At 37.9% G+C, this 26,271-nt stretch overlaps 1 protein-coding gene across 1 annotated transcript in view; it reads left to right on the top strand.

Annotated features, from left to right (window-relative positions):
* Positions 1 to 4,140: 4,140 nt before the first annotated feature.
* LOC116888897 (dystrophin-like) overlaps positions 4,141 to 26,271 on the top strand; it is a 97,701-nt gene continuing 75,570 nt past the window's right edge. Inside the window, 2 exon segments of the mRNA XM_032890158.1 lie at positions 4,141 to 4,311; positions 9,848 to 9,909. Of these exon segments, the coding sequence (XP_032746049.1) occupies positions 4,292 to 4,311; positions 9,848 to 9,909 (82 nt within the window). The 5' untranslated portion in view covers positions 4,141 to 4,291.

Here is a 26,271-nt window from a genome sequence, read left to right as displayed (position 1 = left end):
TTCTCTAACACATTTTTGCCTGTGTTCTAGCATTCCTGTCTGCTTCTTGCATGCTGATAATGGACTAAACCTCTGAAACTGTAAACAAGTCTCCAGTGAAATACTTTCTGTGATTAGAGTTACCTCGGTTGTATCTCTTTCCAGCTATAGAACACTAAGAGAAGGCCTTATCCTTGGGGGTAGGCTAGACTCTCCTGGAGAGCATTACAAATCCCAATGCCTGGGACCAATTCAATTAGAAAGTAAGAATGCAAGTGTTGGGCATGGGATGTGGTATGTTGGGCCATTGTAACATTCCTCATTTGATGCTAGTGAGTTTAGGACCACCATCCTCCTTCTTCCCTGTCTAGTTAGTCAGGAATCCCTTAAAGTGTACTCTAGATTACTATTTCTTACTTCTTCTGCTACTATCATTGTTCAGACCCTTGTTATAATGCAATAAGCTTGCAGCGGGTAGTCTATTCCTTGGCTGTTTTCTGATCCAGCCATCACCCCATTTACTCTAGCGACTTTTCTGAAGACAAATCTGATAAAGCTACATTTGTAGCTATAGTCCTTCATCTTTCTGAAGGTTCCGCACACCTTTCAAGTATCAACACCGATCAACTTGAGATTTTCACACTAGTCCTTTCTTATTTTTTCTATAACCTGTGTTGACATTCCCTCCTGAAGGCAAATAGACCACCGAGGCTATTGGAAAGAAAAGATTGCGCTTTTTTGGCACCTATTCACAATACTATTTTGAGGTGACTTCTTGTGGGCCTAATAGAACTTTATATACATACTTGTCCAGTGACTGTTTAGTCTGCTTTTCTACCCCAAGGAGTGCTGTCTACCCGGTGTCCCCTCTCAGTGTCTAATTTAGTACACTAGAAGGTGGCTTAAGTTGGAAAGGACTCGTTTTGGTCAGCATTCAAGGAGACACTTGAATAGTGGCACTTGAAGACAGTATGAGGGAAAAGCTATTTCAAAGATTTGGCGAAGGAAGGTGCAAAACCAGAAACTGTAAAACTGCGAAAATGTACCAAGAGGAAGGAATGGCTTTGGGGCACTGCAGAATGCTGAGCCTGAAGGGAAAGATTGCCCAGTAAGGCTTGTGGTTACAAGTCAAAGAACTCAAGTCCAGCCAGGCCTGGGGTCAGCAGGAGGGAGCTTGAGAAATAAATACCTAGCTATCGCTTGCTTTCTTCCTTTTCATCTTCTTCCTTAGACCTTTCTTTCATCACTGCTTCCCATTGGTTGAAAGTGAAAGGAGATCAAAGGGCAAGAAAGCCTGATTCTACAGAGGTTCAGCCTCCTAGGGGTACAGAGCTGAGTGGAGCCTACTGAATAAGCATGGGAAGGAGAAAGGAGGGCGCTATGCAACCCAGTCTCTTAGGTTAGAGGACTAGTTTTTCTAAGGTGCTGGCAAAGTTTAAGTGATTCAATGACTAATGTTTTAGCTACAGGGAAGTTCAGCAAATCACCGTCTTTAACCCTTTCATGTCTCATTCCATTTTTTACTGCTATTTCTACCAACTTGTCTCTCCTTTGTTCCTATCCATCCGTGAGCTTGCTTGTGAGCATGCTAAAGAAAACAGACTTATTGTTAATGACTAGAGAGGCCCTCTCTGTGGTAGTGCAGCAGAGTAGCTAAAGGCATAACTAAAGAAACAAGTTAATTCCAGCTCTTGCGCCGCCATACTCTAGTTAGGATGGTGGGGTAGAGGGCTCACCCATGGCAGGGTCTGCTGTCCAGTTTTTTTTCCTGACAGAACTCTAGGTCATTTTCTCATCTGAGGTTCAAATGAAAACAGAACAACAATAACGGGGATAATAATGGGGGAGAATTGTGACTCAGTTTGGTGCATATTATAGGTTCCACTCCCCACACCATTCCAAATCAAGAATAATAGGAAACTGCTACTATAAATAAGCAATATAATGAAGATAGCTGAAATCAATAATAAAGTAGTCAGTGTGGTGCCCACGTCATTCCTTAATACTTTCAGTATTTTCTAAAATAATACCAAGATTTTGGAACAAGTGTTTAAGTGCCTATAACTCCAGTCTAAAAAAGAACGTACTGCTATATTTTTGAGGATTGCCATCTGTCAGATTTTAAAAAGAAATTCTGAGTAGTGATTCTATGTTTTCCATTCTTTGTCTTTTCCCTGACAAATCATTCTTAGGAGTTCTCTAATTGGACAGTGGGAAAATAGGCTCCTGCATTTATTGTTTAGAGAAACAGAACTCCTGAATCTCGGGCAGTTCACTTAAATGCAAAGCTATCAGCCAACTGACAGAAAACAAAGAAAAGCAAAAGATAGCAAGTCTCAGCACACAGGGCTTGCAGATCCTTAGTCAATTGATTTCTAATATTTATAAGTGTCCATGCTGTGGGGTTTGTATCTTCCTCTTGAAGTAAACATCGACAAGATGATTACTCTCACTGATTACTGTAGACACTGCTGCTTTCTCATTAAAGGCCACTAATGCCTGCACTCTAGAGAAAGAGAGGCAGATTTTGAATCTACTTTTAGGCCTATGGACATCCTCACCCCAAAATAAGTCTGAGTGTGTCCTCCTTAGACCACAATAGCAGCTGCCTCTTCAGCTCACTAGCTCAAAATTTTGCTAAAGCATAGCAAACACCAGACTGAGTCGCTGAAGAGAAATGCCAAAAAGAAAAAAAATGACATATTTGCTTTAAAATAGCAACACTAGTCTTACCTACAGGCACATATCTTTAGTGATAACGTTTACGTTTTTATTTGGTTTGTCAAAAGTAATGAAGAAGCCACCAATTCCCCTTTTACTTTCTCCTTGTCTGCCTCTTTGTTGTGTTCTTACATACCAATAAATGGAAATTGATGTTTGCTGGTCCTTTAGGCTTAAACAATCTAAGCAATAAATGTTGAGGGGAGAAAAGACGTTATTTTAAGAAAAAGAAAACACATAAAGTGTAGACTTAAGGGGATGAATCCTCCAGAAGAGTAAAAACAAATGATTGAAAGATATAAAAGAAAAAGACTAATTCCTTGGATTCTAAACTTTGAGGTGGAGAGTGTAGACAATCCTTATGCTATTAAAAGTTTCCTTCCAACGGGAATATCTTCAGGTTCAAAACAGTTGCATATAGTTGAACTCTACCTTCCTATGGCAGCTTCTGATATGAGTCACACTAGGCCCTCAAGGCCTACTTACTTTTCAAATCCAGTGCTATAGTGGAAAAAGAGATTCTTCCAGATTTTTCCTAACACTTCAAGATAAAACCACCAGGCGACCGTGCTGGAAGTCTTTATCGGTGCCACTCAAACGTTAATGTGTTCAGTTTTTGATTTAATAAATCCAGGTTGAGGCTGTGTGTGTTTGTGTGTGTGTGGGGGGTCCTTTCTAAGAAGTCTTCATGTGATGATGAAACTGTTAGTTCTAGAAGGACATTTTAAGAGTCAATGCTATAACATCTACAGATGTCTCTTAAGAATACAGGGTAGCCTGGTGTTGTGGTACACACACCTTTGGTCCTAACAATGGGGAAGAAGAAACAGGTGGATCTCTTTGATTCAAAGCCAGCCTGGTCTGCTCTACTTATTGAGCTCTAGGGCAGTCTGAACCTGTCTCAAAAAAAAAAAAAAAAAAAAAAACCATGGTAACTTAGAATAAGTTTGATTTTATGGTTTCCTGTCCTACTTCTTTAATTTTCAATTGAGGAAGAAGGGGGTGGAGAAGGGAGGTGAATACTTTCTCATGTGATTATTTTTTTTCTTTCATTTTCTAAAAAGAAAACTCCAAGCCCACACGCTAATTATCAACGATGAGGTCATTTGCACCTAGGTCATTTATTTTGGCAACAAGTAGCCTTGCCAGAGGGTTTTTAAGGCGATGATGGAAAGAGAGGATGTGGCTTCCAGGTTCCTGGATCTACCTTCAACTCCTTTTGGTCTTTCTTTATATGCTGTTTTGTTGTTGTTGTTTGGTCTTTCTTTATATGCTGCTTTTTGTTGTTGTTGTTGTTGTTGTTTCTATTTCTGTTCAGCTTTGTAGGTGCTCACTGCCCTGTCCCTGAGTATCCAGGTTCCCAGGTCCTTAGGTGGGGAGGAGCCCTTCCCAGCCTGCCCTGTCTGCACGCAGCTCCCCCTCCTGTCCGGCCTGCCCGCCAGCCCGCCAGCCAGCGGCAGCTCCTCTCCGCAGTGCTTTGGCTGAGAGCCTGGGCGGCGGCGCTTGACTTTCGGGGAGCCCCGTGGCTCGGACAAGCTTACTCCTCCGAGCTAAGCGCCCTCCCCTGACTGCCTCTGAAATCCTTACAACCATGAGGGAACACCTCAAAGGGTAAGTGGATTGCAGCCCTGACCCCTCTTATCCCCCGCAATTCGTGCACTTAGGCAATGAGCAGCAGCCAGGGGAAGGCAAAACTTGACCAGAGGCAGTGGTAGCTGGCGGCGGCTGGTAACAGCTAGACCCGGGCGTCCCGGCAGGTCTCCCCGCCAGTCCTGGGAGCCTCTGCAGGTGCGTCCCTGGGGCTTCCACCCTGGCGCCAGTGCTTGCCAGCCAGCTCCTTCCTGGCTGCTGGGACGGGCTCAGAGAGCTAAAGCGGATTTCTCTCTTTGCCCAGAGAGGGACAGCTGGTTCCTGCGGGGATCCGGCCCGGGTAGCTTTTTGCTCCTGTGCGGGGCTGCCAGTGTGGACACGAACCAGGCGGGTTGTTCCCCAAAACCGTCATTGGATCTGGCAGGAAGAAGGGGCGCACGCGGTTCTACCTTGCATTGCACTGCTAAGTGCCAAAAGGTCAACTTTCTGCCTGATTTCTTCCGAGGATTCCAACTGACATTTCCCTCGCTGTGTTTTCTCCTGTGCTTATTCCATGCTGCAGGACTTGGAGAAATAAAGAAAACACGAACAATTTAAAGCCTAGAAAGTCAAGGAATTGACTGAGAAAAAAGAGGGGCTTGAGGGTTTGCGGTATTATTATTATTATTATTATTATTATTATTATTATTATTATTATTATTATTATTATTTTGGTTCTTGGGCTTCTTTTGAGATTCAGTGTGAAGTCGTTTCAGGGTGTCTTCTCTGCTTCTCCAGGTGTCTGCTAGTCCTTAAGCAAAGTTTGTGATTCCTAATCTGATCACAATGGAAAGGGCAAGACACTGATTATCTCAGTTCAGTGTGAAGTTAAGTTTGGAACATAAATTGAATGGGGTTTAATTGTCTAAAAGGAGCTATAGTATTAATTATAAAATGCTTTAATCCCAAGGGGGAAAATCCACCTTCTGGTTTAAGTCAAAGTAAAGTCTTTAAGTGAAATCAACATTCTTTCTTTAACAAATGTTCTTCCTGATTCCTGAGTTAACTCCCGCAGTCTGTCCTTGTGCTTGTGTGTGTGTGTGTGTGTGTGTGTGTGTGTGTGCGCGCGCGCGCACGCGCGCGCGTGCATGCGCGCGCACATGCACGCACCTAGATATTTTTATTTTCCTTGTTCCAAACCTGGGGAGGATACCCTTGTTCTTAAAGAAGCAAGAGGGGCAAAGGAAACAACATGGCTGTATGAAAGGTTTCTGACCCTTGAGCACTGTAGAATTGCTTTCAGTCGTCATTGTTTGATCATGCATTGGACATGACCCTGAAGCGAAATTGCCTTGGCCAAAGTTGAGGGTGGGTGGGAGGTAAGCCTGAAAAACAAATAGAACTGGGAGGACAAGTAGCAGCTGGAACAGCCACCAAGGCCATCATCTTTGCCCTGGGTTCACCCAAACAGAATGAAATGTTAACTATCTCCGAGAGCAAGAAATGGGAACCAGAATCGGATTGCTGATGCTTAGATTGACACATAGCCACTGAAGTCCCTTCCCCACAGTAGCAGAAACTTCTAAATATATTTTCCCATCCCCACCCTGCCAGTATTCCAGCAGTACTAGCCAAGTTCAACAATTCAGCATGCAAATGCCAAGGCTCCTCTAGAAAGAGTCTGATCCCAGATTAAATGGAAATTTGTCTGTTTGTGTGTGCATGCATTTGTGTGTGTGCATATGTTCCAGATCATATACGAAACTAAATAAGCCCTAATCCCCTGTAAAACGCAAGGGTACTTTTTTTTTATATTGGTACATAGTGATTATTTCAGCCCTGGGAAATAATGGAAAGAATATATATTTTCAGTACCAAATAATAGTGGTTGCAAAAGAAATCTTCCTTTAATTAGGGAACTGCCATTTCCTCAGTGAATGCTTTAGATATCTGCTACTTTTATGTACCTAATGTTTGTTTTTAAGAAACTACAAAAGCAATTCCAATAAGTCTGATTATTCTAGCACTGACAGCAGGGACAGCTCTGAGGCAGTTATAATAACCTTGCACACTACTTGAAACTAAAAAAGGTGAAAGGAAATTTAAATTCTACGGTAGGAAATTAGGTCACCCCTGTGCTCAGTATAGTAATGCTTTAATTTCTGATTATTGACAAGTAGGTGTTGTTAGGATCTTTTGTCACAGCCAGTGATTTACTATTTTAATTTATATCGGGGTAACGAATAAAAAGAAAAGAAAGATTATTTGTGGTTTGCACACATAAAGGAGGGGGTGGACCTCTGTTAGAGGATTACTCAGAGAGGTGTGGCTGATGCCAGGCTTTGGAATCTGCGGGGCCAGAATCAATAGCATGTTTTAAAGATTTGAAGGTTTTCAGGATTGTCTGTGTAGTCAGTGTCAGCGTTAATGTACGTGAAGACTTGTGGTCTACATTGAACATCATGGTTTTCAGGAAGGCTAAACAAAGATGTACCCAGTAACTTGTGAACTCTATGGAAAGCATGTTCCTGATGTGTAAAGTGCACAGCATATTTTTCTATAGTATCTGTTTATATTGAAGTAGGTGAAAATTTTCAGGTTTTTTTTTTTTTTTTTTGGAGCAAATTCAGTTATTAAATCCAAACTGGTCACCTCTCCCTCTCTAATCAGTGTGTCCTTCAAGAGAGAGTCTAGATAGATGTGAGCTAAGTAAATTTGTGCTTTTCACTGTCTTCCTGTCTTTTCAGAGAAGAGGTTTAGTGTGCTCCTGTAGGGCTTTGATTTCACTCCAGGTATAAAATTCCCACACGGAGTGAAGTGGACTATTTGGTTCTTATCCTGCAATTTGATGTTCATTCAACTATGTTGCCAAGCATCTTAGTGTTAAATGATGAAAAGATGATCTTTCTGATTTCGAGGATCAGGCACACCCTTTATTCTTCTCTTCTTTCCACTTCCTTCTCTCCGTGCTGCTTTGCAGGGAAGTGAAGCTAAGACTGCAAAGGTGAAATCTGAGTCTCCTTTTCTAGTCACTTTGTATTGCTTGAAAGGGAAGGTGTGTGTGTGTGTGTGTGTGTGTGTGTGTGTGTGTGTGTGTGTGTGTGTGTGAAGGGGGGAAAGAAAGAAGGTTGATTCAGGGAATTATTTGAGTAGTTCTTTTACCCATTTTTTTTTATTCAAATACCCTCGAATCCTAGATAATTGGGAGAAAAACACATATCAAACAAATCAGGGAAAAGGGTGCAATGGGGGCTGGTAGTTTCTTCTGTTATCTCACAATGGAATCGCTGATATTGTTGAGGACTGATGAACTAAAGTATAATTTTAATATCTATGTCATAATTTTTAATCTGCTCCATAACTGCTATTAAAAGGCTCGAAATGTAGGTATGTTGATAAACACGGGCTTTCTCCCTGTGTTTTATTTTGTCTTTTGGACATGGGGCATGGGGAACTACACCAAGTTCCTGGCGGCTTTCTGTGGAATTCTGGAAATTGTATGCACATTTCTCATTCCTTTTAGAATTCTGTTTCAAGTTTGTTTCATTGCTCTGACTCTCTTATTTGAATCAGTTTCAGATGGATGCTTTTCAGAGTGGTTGTGTGTCCCTGCTGCCTGGCCAGGTTTATCAGCTTAGCCAAACAGTTTCCTGCAGATCCATTAAAGATGTTATAGTTGCTGCTGTGTCCTGGAGATGGGATGTTGCTATTATACTGTGCGTCTAGCAAGGGCCATATGGGTGGACATGTCCATCTCCCCACCCCCCTTTCTGGTGCTCACATCTAGACAGGCTTTGGAAGGGAGGAAGCTGGAATTCAGGATGAAGCACTTGTCTATAGAGTTGGAAGGCACAGTCACTTTATGAGCTACAAATCACTCGAGAACAAGCAACACTTTTCCCATGAAGCTGCAAGCTGCAGCCTCCTTTTGCTGTGCATATAAAGTACCAGTCCAGCCCACCCCTTCTCTACATTATAAACCAGCTTGGTCATGGTCTTTCCCAAGCCTTCCTAAAGAGGCTGCCGTTGCTTTCTCTTCTTACTCCCCATGACTTCCATGTCGTTTTGTGATAGTCGCTCAGCTGATGACCCTGATTGACACTCTTCAAATGTGAATTTTCTCTGCAGAAAAGCAACACAGAAATGAACGAAATTGGAAGGGAGGGAGACAGTCATTTACAAGTGAACATTTTCTTGCAACCTGATTTCAGTAGCCTTCCCAGCTCAATTACTGAACTGTAAACATCACAGGGAGGATGGTCTTGGAGGTGGTGCCATTTTGACAATTTTCATATGTCTCTGATATTTATTATTATATTTAGTAAACTACTTGAAATGTTTCCCCCTTTGAACTTCTTTTTCACCAAATACATGGTGAGTATAGTTTGTGCTCTTTGGGAAATATCGTTTTTAAGCTTCCACATCTATATTGTAATGGATGGTAACTTGGGGGCCACATGATAGCAAAATGACTATGAATTCAGGTGCATCAGTTTTCAATGTCACTTAATCCTTTGCCTTTTTATCAGGTGAGTACACTCGTATCAAATTACACTACCTCTGGGCTGGAAAGCCCTAAAATTCAAAACCTATGCTGAATCCATTTGACATTATTGCTTCCCTAAATTCCTCTTTTTTGTGTGGGGTTCTCTGTACTTTCTGGTCCCATGTTTAAGCATGGGACATGCCCATATTTAAGCTCTTTCTCCCCTCCCGGGTCCCCACATTTCCCGTTAAAAGATTATAAATAGGTTCAGCATATGAATGCTGAAATATTGTTCCAAGCTCCATTTTATTCTATAAAAGCTCACCATGTAATCTCTGAAAACAGGAAATATGATGCTATGGTGATTTAGGTAGATGGGCCAAAGTAAGGAAAAGTATATGTAGTTATCTCTCCTGGGTTTGTTCATGTAATTGAATGGGGAACAAAGGTGTTTTGTTCCTTTTGTGGAAGGAGTTAATAGCAGGTCACCACACTTTAAGAAATGGAGAAGTGTGAATATTTCATTCAGGTCTAAGGAAATGTATGAAGAAGTAGGGTGATATACAGAGAAGTGAGTTTAAAAGACATTCTAACAGTGGGAAGGGGGAAGGATGATGGTATATATTACCAGGGTTCTGGGTATGCCTTAAGCTGCTCACCAATATAAAGTAAGTTTGGTTATGGAAAAGAAAGAATAGTGAACAGGGGCCAAGGATACACACGAGGAACTAGGTGATTTGTTATTATGGAACTGACGGAGCTGAATGACAACTCATTTTCCTTTCTCTATGTTTCACAGTGTAGAACTGAGGCAATCCTGACCTCTGATTACTGACTCTATAACAAGGTCAATGTCAACTTTGTCAAACACAGTAGTGATTCAATACGTGGGCCTGAAGAAGAAAGAGATTCTAGAATAAATCGAGATACTATTGTTTTTCTTTGGAAGACAAAGGAGCCTGTTTAGCTTGCAAGAGAGTCTGAAGGACTCTGGGAAAGTCCTTAGAAGTAGCAATGGAAAATAAAATGATTTATCTTTGGTGTTGATAACTGTTGGTTCTAAAGTCTGTCTCTTTTTTTGTGTGTTTTTAGCCACGAGACCCAAACAACTTGTTGGGACCATCCCAAAATGACAGAGCTCTACCAGTCTTTAGGTAAGGACATGGCTGTTTCCTTCGGGTTAAATGTCAGCTGACTTGAAGTCTGATTTGTAGTATGTCAGACATTTGTTGTGTAAATATATCAGGAGATTCTTCAAGGGTGAGCAGTTGCACTCTTCTCTTCACAGTTGACAGGCAGACATTCTCATCTGAAAAAAAGTAACTTGACAATTTCACTGTTTCTTGAAAATTCAGTATACCCAAAGGTCTATATGGTTTTATTCGCTGCACCATAAGGAGAACTGTTCTAGTTTATTTTGTTGATTTCTTCCTTGTGAAACCCAAGGGATAACTTTTTCTAAGTCACAGATGTTGTGGAAAATGATTTTCCACCCCTTTTCCAGTACTCGGAATGCCGATGGCTTATCAGATCACCAGTCTGATCACTTACTGCTTTCTCCACAATTATTTGCGGGTGTTTATATGAAAGTCAGACAGGTTTTTATCTCTTCATAATTTGGAATGTTACTATTACTATTTACTTATTTAATATTATTTAATACTACTATTTATTCTGAATGTATGCCTTAATATATCTCTGTACACCATGTTACTAGAACAGACCAGAAGAGGTCATCTGATCTTCTGAAATTGAAGTTACAGATATTTGTGAGCCACCTTGTGGGTGCTGGGAATAAATCAGGGTCCTCTGAAAGAGCAGGCAGGGTTCGTATATGCTGAACCATCTCTTCGGCCCTAATTTGGATTGTTTTGGAGATTAATCTGAATTCTGTGATGTGTCTAGCTTTTTAATTATTGTTTTACTTAAACAACCATGCATTTTTTAATTTTTATGTCTGAATTTATTTGAAATTATAAACTAATAATCCATAAGGTGTAAAGCTAATGTGTGCTATTTATTGGGTAGAGTGATCGGTGCCTCCCTTTTATTCCAGCACTTGGAAGGCAGACAAGCAGGGATCTGAGCTGGAGGCCAGCCAGATCTACACAGTATGTTCTAGGCTAGCCAAGGCAACATCATGAGACTGCTTGTCTTAATAAACAAATCAAGCAAAAACAAAAGGCCTACAAAGTATAAAAATGAAGTGAATGTGAATGTGACAAAGCCCATGGGAGTTACACTCCAACTCTGCATAGGCGTGCAAGGTTGTATGTGTGTGGCGGGGGAGAGTCATATCCATGAACTTTCTGACACAGTTTTCATTGGATGATGAACTGCAGGCATTAAGAAATGCAGGAGGACTCATTAGCTACAAAATAAAACCACAAAACAATCTTTAAAAAAGGATTTTGTTGGGTTTGGTGGAGCACATCTTTTAAGCCTAGCACTCAGATGCAGGCAGATTTCTGTGTATTAAAAGCTGGCCTAGGGGGTTGGGGATTTAGCTCAGTGGTAGAGCGCTAGCCTAGCAAGCGCAAGGCCCTAGGTTCGGTCCCCAGATCCGAAAAAATAAAAAATAAATAAATAAAAATGAAAAAAAATGAAAAAAAGCTGGCCCTAGTCTACATAGATGTCCAGGCCAGCAGAACTACTTAATGAGAATGTGCAAAAAAAAAAAAAAAACCTTTTTAAAAAATTATAAATGATAATAATTTCTTCCAGAAAGTCTGGAAAATGCAAATAAAAAGCATGACAAGAAAAAAAAAAGTCGGGGATGGGGAATTGAATAAATGGAAAAACGATTGCCTAGGAAGAGCAAGGTCCTGGGTTCGGTCCCCAGCCCGAAAAAAAAAAAAAAAAAAAAAAAAAAAAAAGCATTGTAATTTACTAGCCAGACATGTCCAAAATATTTCTAAGTAATATATCATTTCAAGCGTAGCTACGCGTAGAAATTAAAATAAATAAATACAATTAAGATGAGTTAATCTTTAAACACTACTTTTCAGGCACATAAATGATTTCAGCTTCTAATTTTGGACTTTTTTTGTCCTACATGTAGAAAACTTGAATGTCACATGTAGTCTACAGAGCCCACTTATAACTCTAGTCGCCATGATCTCTAGTTTTATGATTGTAATTTACTTGAAATAAAAAACAACTATAGAATTAGCGTGTTGGCCTTTTAAAGTTTAAAAATACAGATAAACTTAAAAAAAACAAATCACTTACTAATTGCTTTTTAGAATTAACTGCTTAATTAGCTAGTTAGTTAATACCTTCAAAATTTCCTTCTAAAAACAAGGTTATTAGACTGGACATGTAGCTTAGTGGTAGAATACTTCCATATTTCCTGGGAAACCTGTTGTTTGATCCTCATCAATCAACAGATACACACACACTTCTGTGTTTTTAAATGAGTGATTCACTGTTAAGAATCTACTTTTAATGTAAAAGTAACATATTGTGACCATATTTCCATGTGATTATATATTCTTTTCTATCACTTTTATTCTGTAACGATCCATTACAAATATGATTGACAAACTAATTTATAGACTCATTATATAGATTTTTTTTGCATAGATGTTTTCATTTTCTATAAGAACCATATATACATGTAATAATATTTTAGACACTTTTCAGGACTTTGAATAAGTTTTATTTTATTGTATAATCTGGCATATAGCTTATAACCTTGGACTAATCATTCCACTTTTGGAAGGCAATGGCATTTTACAGTTGCAGGGATTTTTACATCGTATGTATTGTAAACTTTCTTTTATTAAATCAACTTTATTGAGGTGTGATTTGCATATAATAAAATGCAACTACATAGCTGTATTCTATTCTGAATCCCTGAGAAATTTTGTTTCTTTTTAGCCTAGTAACAAACATCCTACAAGGAACTAAGGCTTGGCCTTTGTTTTTCAGCTTTCAGAGCTAGTATGTCCAAGGTCATTTTGTTGTTGTTGTTGCAATAAAGTATTTTTTATCTGAATGCTTACTCATCAAATAACATCTTCTATTTATTGAGGGACTACATGTCTACATGTCTCCATCCTACCCACATCACATGCTAGTAATTTACCTCCCATGATGCGTGGTATTAACACTTACACTTCTCAAAACATGAATTCAGGTACACAGAGGCAGTCATTAAGAGTTTGCAAATGTTTGGAGTACATTAGCAATTGACCAAGGTGGATGAGTTCCTTGATCTCCTTGGTATTATTCTCTCAGTAAAGTCCGTCCATGTTGGATGTATATATTATACCTGTAATAAATAAATACACTTTACAGTTATACCTAAAGATTGATTATTACATGAATGACAGTTTTTGAACCGATGATAGTGTTTCTGAAAATGATAGAATAAATTCCTAGGCTGTAGGTTCTCCTTTTACCTATGGAATGATCAACTTCATTTGTTATGCCTTCAGCTCTGGTGATGTCTTATATAATTAATGCCAACATTGTTCTTGTCCTTCTCACAGATTAAAATGTTCTGTCTTTGAAATAGAAGGAGAGCACATTGAAAAATCTTTGGTTTTAACTTTTGTTTACTGGGTTTTATTTTTCCTTCTTCCTTTAGTTCCAAGTTGTTGCTTTGAACTGGATAAAATGGTTCAAAGTCTTCAGATGTACTCAGTTCATGAAGAAGAGGGATTGTGTGTGGTGTATCACATTTTAGACCATGTCTAGCCTTCTTTCCTGTTAGAGCCAGAATGTAGAGTATATCTATGGTAGCATACTGAAAATACCAAGGTTGTCTTTACCCTCCCTGTATACCCATTCCAAACCTCTTCCAGTGTTACATGTTCCTAAATACACCCACTTCTAAGGAAGTTTCCATTTTCTAATTGTTCCCAGTTCCCAGCAACCTGTTCAACATATATCTTTGTTCTCTGTGTCACCATTAAGAGTTCAGTTATTTCCTCTGCTTCGGATCTAAGCAGCGTGATAGCAGAAGTGAAACACATTTTATAAGGACTGGAAACTAGCACATGAGCATTCAATTATGAAAGGAAAATGTTATTTCAGATATTAATATTAGACACTCTGGTCAATAGATTTTAGGTATTACCTTTTGTATTCCTTCTTCATTTTCTATAATGAACATATGATTCACACAATTAGCAAATATGTTTCAACATTGATATGTCCATCTCATTCTTTAGTGTCCCTGTGGCTATAATACCTTAAGCAATGAAAATCCATAATAGAAAAACAGAAGAAGCTATTCACATATACACACATATACACCCATGTTCAGTACACATACACAACACATATATATCCTGACATATAGATAGTTTATTTGTAACACTCCAATTCTTGCAGAATTAGGATTATGTCTTATATTTTATTCTAAATATATTCAGTCTCTCTCTCTCTCTCTCTCTCTCTCACTCAGTCTCTCTCTCATTCAGTCTCTCGCTCTCTCTCTCTTTCACACACACACACACACAGACACACACACACACACACACACAAAAGCAAGCTTAAACATTTTAGCAATAAAGGGACAAGAGATGCAGTGCATCAGTAAAGTGCTTTCCTAGCATACTTGAGGAGCTGTTTTGTACTCCCAGTGCATGCATGCTCATGTGTTTTAACACACACACACACACACACACACACACACACACACACACACACACACACACACACGCACACACACAAGCACTAATATTATTTATAAGGTGTTGGGGCCGAGGCTTTTTACATGGTAGGGAGGCGCTCTCCCGTTGAGTTATATACTCATCCCCTCACAAACCTAACTTCCTTTAATTTAAAAGAAATATAAGATTAGTTTTATTTTACTCCTACCATATATAAAATGGCCTTTTGGCATGGGATTTCAACAAATGCTAGAAATATGAGTATTTTCCCTGGGTTTTAGATTTTATGTAGAGAAACAAAAATTTCCAAGTCACAAAGGAAAATATTGCCAGGCTCCCATACATTTGAAATAGTTATAATAAACAAGTAATTTAACGGACTAGAGAGATCACACAGCAATTAAGAGCAGTAGTGGCTCTTGTTAAGGACCAGATGCAGTTCCCAGGATCCACAGGGCACTTTACACCTTTCTGTAACTCCAATTCCAGGAATGACGCCCTCTTCTGGCTTCTGAGGGCATTGCACACATGAAGACATTATTACACATAAAATAAAAATAATCTTTTAAAAAGTAGTGTTTAGAGCCAGAATATGGCAAATACATAGGCGAATGCCAGCAGCAAACCACTGAACTGAGAACGGGACCCCCGTTGAAGGAATCAGAGAAAGGACTGAAAGAGCTTGAAGGGACTTGAGACCCCATATGAACAACAATGCCAACCAACCAGAGCTTCCAGGGACTAAGCCACTACCCAAAGACTATACATGGACTGACCCAGGGCTCCAAATTCATAGGTAGCAATGAATAGCCTAGTAAGAGCACCAGTGGGAAGGGAAGCCCTTGGTCCTGTTAAGACTGAACCCCAGTGAACTAGACTGTTGGGGGGGAGGCAATGGGGGGGGAGGGGAGGGAACACCCATATAGAAGGGAGGGAGGGTTAGGGGATGTTGGCCAAAAAACCAGGAAAGGGAATAACATCTTAAATGTAAATAAGAAATACTCAAGTTAATAAAAAAAAAAAGTAGTGTTTACAGTAGCTGTTTGGTAGTGATTAGGACTTTGGAATTCCAGAAAAAAAATTTATACAACATTAATAATTTTGAAAACACATTCTCTTAGATTTTCACTAGGAAGAACAACTTGGCATTAGTTATTTTTTTAAGTTTTTTTTTAGCATTTCTTTATCTGTACCCACATTAATAATGCAGTCATAGTAAAGATAATATGGAGTTATTGAAATATAAAAAGGAAAAATGTCTTATCTGCTTCATTTTTTGGAGATGGTACATTCATCCTGGTTTCCTATAAGTAATTGTATGCTTCATCCATGAAGTAAATTTCATGTTTCTATCAGCATTTTTAGAAATGTAATGGGATGATTGTTACAGAGCTCTGTGTGACTCCCAAACACATTTACAAATCAGTAGGAGTTCACTGGTAATATACTCTGCAGGTTATTTTGAAATATAATTTCACTGATTTATATGCAGTGCAATTAAATGATTAAAGAGCTGTCCTTTTCTCAAAGTTGGCATTTCACTTGAGTTTATCATTGCAATTTTAAGAAGGTATTTAAAAAGCTTCCTATTCCCCTGTGGTAGGTCATTTTAAAATATTTTTAACAATCCTGGTGTGGTGGTACAAACCTTTAATCCCAGGACTCTGGAGGCAAAGGCTGGCTGATCCCTGAGTTTGAGGCCAGCCTAGTTTACAAAGTGAGTTCCAGAAAGGCCAGGGTTACATAGAGACACTTATGTCTAAAATAATGTGTATCTTAGTCTACTTTATTTGTGGTACTTTATTTAAAAATAAATCTTTATGTGCTCCTGTATAGTTCCTTTCCAAATTAGTAGTTTTTTTCATTAATGATACCATCAATTCTGCAGAAGACTTGGATAAAAGTATAATAGGCAGAGAGAAACACTTCAGAAAGTTAACTGATTATTCTGTTTTATTAAGATGTAGACAGACTACGTATGTGTTCTAATAGGATTTTCCATTTTTTACCCTTCATTAATGTCTTTGTAAGCAAGAGTGGTTTTTTCCCTCCCTTTCATGAGATTCTAGAAGGGTCTAGCATGTCTTTCCTGTTGTTCAAGTTTTGAAATGCATGATCCAGCATGGTATTCATTTCAATGATAAAAATGTTGTAAATTTTTAAAACATAGTTTTATGAATGTTTTAGGAATTCTCATCCTTATCTTTATGCCCATTACCTTCAAGAAACTTCAAGTTTTAAAACAAGACCTCTATTCCCACCTTTAGTTTTTCTACTACTCTAACGCCTCAAACTAGAAAGGAAGTCTAGATCTAGATTCCATCTTGGCTATGACTCCAAAGTGTTCCTATACTTTTCCTTGCTCTACTCTTCAATGCATAATGATAGGCAGGTATTGAAATATTTGTTTTTCCTTTTAACTCTTGGCTAGAATTAAGCTTGATCTTGTGGATACCCCCATCAAGATACCCCCAGGTCCAATAACTTTGTCATCACCAGCTTAGAAGATAGAATAGATTAATCATATTTATAATAATTACAATTAGATTTGTGTGGCGCTATTTAGTGTATAGAGAGTCCTCAGAAGTAACCTTGTTTCACCCTGTGAATCCAGCTGTGAATTAGATGGTCTGGGTTCTCTATCATCCTCAATTTCAGATCTCATACCTTATCAGCCCTTGGGTGTCCCTAACTGCTGCTTTTGATTTGGAAAATAATGTTTTCACACCAGAGAATGGGGTAACTGTTTCCTTTCTCCATTTAGACTTGGGTAAGTAGAAGCTCAAGGTGATATGACATATTTGTAGTGACATATGGATTGAAGAATGAAGTCCTGAACACATATTTTATGGCTTCTAGTTCACTATTCTCAAAGGGATATCCACTATGCATAGCATGATTTATAAAACTGCTTTATCAGCATAATTAAGCTATGGAATCCCAAATGACACTCTTTATTCCATAGCTGACATAGTTAGCATAGGAGATTTACTCAGATTTGCAATATGGAATATACGATATTAACATGGCCTTCTTTTACCTCTGCTATCCTGCTTAAAAAGAAAAAAAAAAAAAAACAGAAAATGTACCAGCCTCTTTAGCTTTAATTGGGAACAATTGATTTTTTCCATTTGCAAAATAAATGTAACTTCAAAATCAAAATTTATGGCATTTTAATGGAAATTTTTATTGGAGCATTTTTCTTGTTCAAATGACTTGATTTAAAGCTTCTAATTGAGGAATATACATAAACATAGTTCTAATTTGCATTTCTCAAAGCCTGTATCCCAAGAAAAGTCACAGTGTTTCTTAGACTTTGACTGTTTTACACCTTAAAAGAGCTACCAGATTCGAATTTTGTTGATCCATGGAAGAGGAGCATTAAGGTCGCACCTGCAGCAGGGAGAAAAGTGCTAGATGGGGACAATTGTATGTAGCTGGGTTTGCAGAAGGTTACTTTTTTGCACATGGAGAAAGGGCATCTAAAAACGTGTCTGCTCTTATTCAGACATTTCCAAAATTTCCTTTTAAGGCAAAAGTCTGATTACCTTTATGTCTCTTGGGAGCAGCAATTTTGCTGAAAAGAGATTCAGTACAGTCAGAGCACTCACATAAAGTAGATATTGAGTTTTAAAGTCCATCCCCTCTATGGTGGTAATAAAATGACCTAAAAATACTCTGAAAGACTCTTATGACATAGGGAATGAATCATTTAGTTTATTTATGAATTGGTGATAGTCTGTGACAGTGTTTCTGAATTTGCCATTCCACAGTCTTGACTTGGATAACTCCAGGGAGATCTTTTTCCCCTTAATAAAATGAAGCTTATGAAACTTGGAAAAATATCGTATATGAATGTTTGCCTGTATGCATAACTGATAGGTACATGTACTCATAGATTTACATATTTGCATATTTGTACTGTGTTGATTTCAATGCAAAGGCAACCAATTGTATACTTTTTGGTCCTGTATAAAATAGTGCTTATCAAACTGATAATGGTCAGTAACAATCCCATCTGTTGCATTAAAAAAACTATTTTAAGCTATGTCTTATTCTTTTGTGTTTCTGTGTTTGGGCATCTGTAGTGCAGGCCAAGAACAACTTGTGAGAGTAGGTTTTCTCCCCCAGAATGTGGGTCCCACGGATCCAACTCAGATCATCAGGCTTGGAGCCAAGTGGCTTTACCTGGTGAGCCATTTCTCCAGCCTATGTTTGTTCTTGTCAACATGTAAGTACAGCATAGTACTTGAAGGTAGTTATACTGACCTTACTAGCCAGTACTTTAGGACATGTGTAGCTCACCACCCAATTATATCATCACTCACATACCTAGTTCCATGAGACGAGCCTATTGACAATACAAACTTGATAGAAAAGATGCATCATTTACTTTTAATTTCTGTCCTTGTAAAGAGCTGAACTTTGTGTAGCAACGCTCTAAGAGCATTTAATTTTTGACAGCATAAACATAGACTCAATCATGTGACCTTCAGGCAAGAAAGTGTTGTTAACCACACAAGAATACCTGGAAAATATTACTGATGAGTTTTCATGTTTTGCCAACTAAGTCAAGTTCAGACAAGGGAACCTGGCATTTCCAGTCCTCTTTAACAATTATTTTAGAAGAGGAAATATAGAAACCATCCTTTAATAGGAAGAGGGCCAGGGATTAATTATTGGCAACCCCACTGCTTAGTTTAATGCCTCTTCCCTCCCTTATAATTAAACTTTATGTGGTCTATCTAAATTTTGAGTTTGTTTTTATCTACTGTGTAAACTGTTGTATACATTTTCAGTTTAGATAGAGGTACAGTGTTTTGCAGCAGAAAAGTAGTTCACTTACTTTGAATCTGGAGGGAATGTGTGTTTAAATTCCAGTCATTCCACAAGTCTTCTATGGCCAAAGAAGAAGCCCCTAATAATTCTGAAACTCAATTAGCTGAACTTATACCTTAGGAAGAATTCCAGAGATTAAATATAATATATACAGAATGATAAAATGTCTGAGGTAGGAACTGTTCAAAAAGTTATAATTGCTATTAATAACAACATTTAGAACAGACAAGAATTTGCAGTAGAACCAGATGCAGATGACCTTGGTGATATCATAGGTATGTTTCTGCGCCTTTGTAATTCTTTGTTCCTACCTTTATATTTATGGTCTTAAAAATTGAAGTCAGGCATAGCAGCTCACATCTCTAACCCTAGAACCTGGGTGGCTGAGGCAAGAAGGATCATGCATTAGAGGGCACCTTGGTACAAATAGAAACACTAGTGTGGACAGGGGAACGACTGCAGAGGTAGAAAACCAAAAGAAGCCTTGGATGTTCAGGGTTTTGATGCTAGATATGTTTTGACTTGGACAATGTCCACTCAAGGTCCACTCAAAAACTGAAAATTACTCTAGTTATTTTTAATAAAGAGATTTTCATAGGAAGAAGTACTTACTCAAGGATCTTAGAGCCAAAAAGCCACAGGGACAGAGGTATAGTGAGTGGTAAGAGATGGGGTGTCATCAGAATTTGACAATGAGGACCATTTATCCAGGGTTATTGGAGAGGCTTATTTCAGGATGCTACAGCTAGGAGACTGAGCTACTGAATAGCTTTTGCGGAAGTGGAGCAAGGAAGGGAAGAATAAATAGACTAGCCTCTATCTCCGCTAGCCCATGATTCCTGTTAAATAAAGTTACCTGGAAGCCAATTTCTCTTAATGAAGAGTAGAGCAGGGAAAAGCTAGAGGGTGATGAAAAGGGAGCAAACAATTAAGTTGAAGGGCAGGAGCCGTCAATGCATGATAAACTAATCAACCATATCCATGCCAATACATAGAGAATGGGAAAATAAAAAAGCATTTGTAGGACTTCTGAGTTTGAGTTCACTTAGATAATTAAGGTCCTACCAAAAGGCATCCTGGGTTGAAAGGAAATTGACCAAACAAAAGGAAAAAGGATTTAAAAACAAAGAAACAAATAAAAAACAAACCTGGTCAACAGCATAGCTCAGACACAAATGATCATTCATAGATCCATAACCAAATCTATGTTTCTGGGTTTTTTGGTTGCTTGTTTCTTTAATGTCCAAGACTCTCCTTACTGAATAAAAATAAATAAGTAAAAACAAAAGCAACAACACAACAAAAAGTTCTTTAAAAAATAGAAAGCCTTGCTCATATTTGTCACCCAGGCCTGGAGCTTACCAGGACTCTAAATAAGTGTTCTCTTTGAATGAGCAAAGGTAAAAGCTTTTGCTAGGGGAGAATACACACACTATTCAAAGATGATAGAAAGAGATCGATGGTGGTTCCCTAAGGCTGATTATTAACTGGTAAAAATGGAGCTCGCTGGAGAGATAGGAGAGTCCAAAATGAAGTTAAAGCTCCTAGTAATAGAGATAGTAATAAGTAACAGATTTTATGGGCAATTTGATATCTTTGGGAAACCTGCTATTCTGACAATTTTGTCTAGTAGCAACAACTAATTCATAATTAAGGGAAGGGAAGGCCCTTGAAAAATGTATTGGTGTGACTTTAAAATTTAAGTGACAAAGAAAGGGTAGGCTGAACATAATTTGATATGCTCTTAGTATCATTTATTCATAGGTTCTTTGCTTCAGTAAATGTTTAGGAGTGTGTTATTGTGAATCCTGAGCTCTGAGGCAATAGGCTAAAATCTTTAGGGAAAAGCAGACCTTTTCAAGGTGTTGAAATTTTCTCTGATTTTATTTTTCTCAAACCTAAAATACATATCTGCATTCCAGAAATATTACAAGATCCATTTAAGTGCAAACAGAAAATGAAAACACCTCACATCTTAGCACCAGAAATAACTATGATTTACATTTTAAAGCCTTGCTCCTCATCTTTTTCTTTGGTACATTTTATATAGCTGTTGGTGTTTATTGTATTGCTTTCAACTCTTTTTCAACAATTAACACTTTGCTTTTCTTGCCTTTCGAACATATATATTTATTTGTGTGTCTGCATGTGCCCACAGTGCACACGCATGAGGGTCAGTTCTTCCTTTCCATCATCTGGGTGTAGAGGATACAGTTCAGGGTAGCAGTGTCAGGCGGCTCACCTCCCTCCCCTCCCTTCTCTCCCCTCCTCTCCCCAACCCTCTTTCCCAACCTCACTTTCCTCCCTTTCCCTCTCCCTCTCCCTCCTCTCCTCTTCTCTCTCCTTTTCTTGCCTTTTTTTTTATTTGAGGCAGGTCTCTATTGTATACTGTTGGCTGGCTTAGAAGTTGCTGTATTGATCAAACTGTCTTTAAACTTACAAACATATACCTGCCTGGGCCTCCTAGGCCCTAAAATTAAAGGACTGCATCTTAATAACTCTGCATGCTATTTTTCCTATGTTGCTTACTGTTGGCTTTGCCAATTTTGTAGAAAATGTTGCCCAAATTTTCAAAACTAATTTGTGACAAAGAACACTTACACTTCTGTTGTTTTATGTAAAGATATCTTTGAGATTTAGGAAGTTTGTTAAAGACAGGCTTCTGAGAAGAAAGCCAGATAAAGTGTTGTGATGCCTTCTGTTTCCGTCTTACCTGTGAGTAAATGATTTACAGAAGAAAACTAAAAAATAGCCCATTATCAGAAGGGCTGCCTTCTGAGTGTGTGTGTGTGTATGTGTGTGTGTGTGTGTGTGTGTGTGTGTGTGTATGTGTGTGTGTATGCGTATCCTATGGCACATATAAATTATGGATTTAGGTGAACAGTTTCCCACCACAAATATTTTTTTTGAGACAGGGTCTCACTACATAGCTCTGGCTGTTCTGGAACTCACAGAGCGCCCCCTGCTTCTGCCTCCTAAGTGCTAGGATTAAAGATGCCCAGCTTATCATAAACATTTTCAAAGTCTTTTCCTTTCCTGAGCAAATTCAGACTAGATTGCTATAAATTTCAAGTATTTTTTTATTGAATATTTTTTTATTTACATTTCAAATGTTATTCCCTTTCCCGGTTTCCTGGTCACAAACCCCCATCCCATCCTCCTCTCCTTCTTCTAAAAGCGTGTTCCCCTCCCCAAGCACCACCTTCCTGCCCCCCCCCCAAATTAATGACTGGAAAGTAACTGTTCAATTACTTTCAGTTTAACTTTCTGAAAAGAGAATATTTAGCAGAGAAAAGTTCCTTCTCCAAATGTTAGTGTTTACATTAACTGTTTGCTTTTCAAGATTCTTCCCTGTATGTAAGGCTTGCAGCCTCTTACTTCAGTTATGTTTTCTGGCCAAGATGCAATTAAAATATATGGATCTGCTAACTATTTCTAATACGAAGTCATGCTCGATTTTTTCAGTGTTCTAAATCAGACCTAATTGAGATTCTTATCCAAAAGCCTTTCCATATTTGGTTCATGGGAGTGCAATCTTGAGTCAAAGGGAAATATTTCTAAACTTGTTTGTCTATGTTGCTTCAAACTCTCTCAAAAGACTGTACCAATTTGCTTCCTTAGTAACTAATTAACTGAAAGTGCCCAAAGACCATGTTTTTGACAGTGTATTACTGTAATTGAGAGAAAAAAATCTTATTGTTTGCATGTTTTCAGTGACTCCTAGGGTCATCCTTGTGACACTTCCTGGATGTTTTTGTTTCCTTTGAATAATGACAAAGCAAAACTATTTTGACACATAAATTCAAAATTTTCTGATCTAATACAAGGTTTGTCTTGTTGTGCTTTGAGGTCTTCATGATGAGAGGAACCTGATTCTTACCTTGTTTTTTTTCCAAGCTAAATAAGCCTAATTCCTTTATCCATATGCAGCAGACCTTTCTTCTGCCCATAACAACGCATTACTTCACATTTTAAAATATGTGTGTGGTGCCAGGGTATGGCTCAGTGTTAGTAGTGCATTCCTAGTCTCTGTTCTGAATTCCATGCCCAGTGGAACACTCTCTCTCTCTCTTTCTCTTTCTCTCTCTCTCTCTCTCTCTCTCTCTCTCTCTCTCTCTCTCTCTTTCTCTCTGTGTGTGTGTGTGTGTGTGTGTCTTTCTGTCTGTCTCTCTCTCTGTCTCTCTCTCCTCTCACACACACACACACACACACACACACACACACACACACACACAAGTATGGTGGTGCTAATCTATAGTTACCTGTAATTTCTTCAATAAAAGACTGTTTGGTTATGAGGTATGGAAAGTTTGCCATTACAGTCACTTGTGAGGCATTAATTTTCTGCCACAAATCACAAGTACCTACAATGTTAGAGCTCTTGTTATTAAAGAGCTAGATACAAAGAAACATAAGACATTTTCTTCATTACCTAAGTGTTGTGGTTTTAGAATACAGTAGACTTTATGAGGTAAGAAAAGTTCCTGACTATGAAAATGGAGGATCCAGTTCCAGCTGTACTTGTGACCAATACTTAGGTTACCTTAAGTCTTTTCTGTCCTTGGAGCCAAAATGACAGCAACAGTTTTTGAAATTTATTTTATTTGGTTTTCTTTAGCATCTATTATGTGTCTTTATTTCTCTTATCTTTCTACTTACCTTTGTTGATGTCATGAGAGATTGAACTGTCTCTTCTGAAGACACAAATTTTAGATTTATGAAACAGTAAGTACTATTCTAGCTATGATTGCAGTCAAATGTGGAAAATAACTTTGTAATACTTAAGTAAAATAAAATGTAAAGTTAGGATCACCCAAATGGTTGAATAACATAAAATCATATTGGAGAGAAAGACTGATTTGTTTATAGGAGCTTGGGAGGGGCATTCTTTGCAAAACCATTTTGGAGAAAAATATAATTCAGTACTACAAGAGTAAATTAAATTCATAATGATAGGAATTTTATATTGCATATGATTGACAATTGGAAAATTGATAAATCTTCATAAAGGGGTAAAATGTTGGTGTTCTCTATCTAGAGAATGGGAATTTGATGGAATGGCTTAACCTTGGATGAAAAAGAAGAGATTGGTTATTTTATTAAGTATTTTTTTGGTAGTCATTAAGTTGGCCTGATGATAACAATGAGGGGAAGACAAGGCAGGATAACTCCAGAAGTTTTCACACCAAAATAGAATCGCTTGAAAATTTGTAAAAGAGTGGGTGTTTCAAGAAGAAAATGGAAGAGTTATAAGATGCCTTCTAAATGGAAAGCTTTATTGAAAAAGAATGGTGATAATCATTCTATCAGAACAGGAAATTTCAAATTGGGAAATTATAGGATAGATAGATGTCAGTTTTATTGACCTAGGTTCTTACCATTCATCTTTAAAACAAATTCTTTTGGCAGTTCATCTAGGTAGAGGAAGTCTCTATGTCTCTATGCCATGTGCCACATACACATGCATTTCTCATTAGTTGTCCCCAAAGCCATGTGAAGTACAGTGTTGTTTCCATTGCACAGAGGAGTCTCTAAAAGCAGAGGGGTCGTACTTTGTTCATGTGGCTTAGCTAAAAGCTAAATGGACTCAACTAACCCAAGCACTATACTCTCCTTCCTTGGAAGTGACAATTGTATTTTAATGAGAATAAAGGAGTCAAAAATTACTTCAGACTCACTAAGTGGCAAAAGGATTTATTTTGTTCTTATTTCATTTTATAATATAAGATATTTGTTATATATTTTAAAGTAATATCTTTTAGCATCTAAGGAGCAAATATGGTATGGCTGGCTCATGGGTATATCCTGTCTTTGAAAACTTAAAGACGGCTGTATCTTATTTAATTTTGCAGCAGCCCTAAGAATAGGTACTATTTTGTTTTTGTCTACATTACAAATGAAGAAACTGAAATTTAGGAAAATTTAGGCCATAATTAAGTATACTTGGAAAACTGGCTTTAGAGTCATGTGGATTTGATCCTTAATCCTTAAGTTTTTATTAAGATAATGATATCAAAATCAGGCATGACTATGTATAGATACAGATATTTCTTGCTAATATATAATAAGCCTACAATAAATGATATCCATCACCACAGTTATGTTACAGAAAGATGTAACTAGAGCCTATCAATTTTGATTCTCACTCATATTTCCCATGGAGTACCAGTATCTTCCTGCAAGACATAGAATCAAACAAAAATTTGGAAGAAATTAAAAGACCAAAAGAATGTCTAAAAGAAGACAGTTCAACAGTAATTTCAAAAATAAAATACACTGATTAAAAAAATAGAAGACAACCCTTTTCCTGGTTTCCCCTCAGCAACCCCCCCATCCCATCTCTTCTCCCTGCTTCTATGAGGGTGCTCCCCAACCCACTCATGAAATGTAAATAAATAAAATATCCAATAAAAAGTTCTATAATTTAAAGATTTAGACAAAAAAGAAGATAGTGAAAAAACTAATGTCCCTCTTACTCCTGATTTCAGTCCTCCAGTTTCACTTCTTGGAGTTAATTAGTAATGTATTGTTTTGAGGTTTTTATTTTTAAAGACAGGGTCTTTCTATGTAGGCCAAGCTGCCTTGAAATGCCTTATCTCTGCCTTCTGAATGCTTAGTAATATAGTTTTTGTTTCCGTCCATAGATAGACAAACACATAAAACTGTTCCCTTCTTAATGTATTAATAATGAAATAGATATAATATTCTGTTCATTGATGCCATCACCCTCTTTACTAAGCTGGAAGCCTTTTCTTTCCCCTTCTTGTAGAGAATCTGACTGATGCATTGTAAGCCTTCATTCTGTGAAAAATTATCTTGGGACCTTTAAAATACAGAAACCCAGAAACAAATGTAAGGTTGCCAATATCAGCAACTAATGGCCTTTAAATCAAAATGGACAAGCATTCAAAGTTTTATAAATGTGAGCTCATTCTTAGAACTTCACAAACAACTCATTATGTAAATTGGAAATTAATATTATCATCCAAGGTACAGAAAGGATTAATTATTTTATATGCTCATGCATTGCAGTGGTATCTGGTACTTGATTTT

Source organism: Rattus rattus, chromosome X (genome assembly GCF_011064425.1).
Source record: "Rattus rattus isolate New Zealand chromosome X, Rrattus_CSIRO_v1, whole genome shotgun sequence".
Lineage (NCBI taxonomy): Eukaryota > Metazoa > Chordata > Mammalia > Rodentia > Muridae > Rattus > Rattus rattus.
This window is presented reverse-complemented; position numbering and strand designations above follow the sequence as displayed.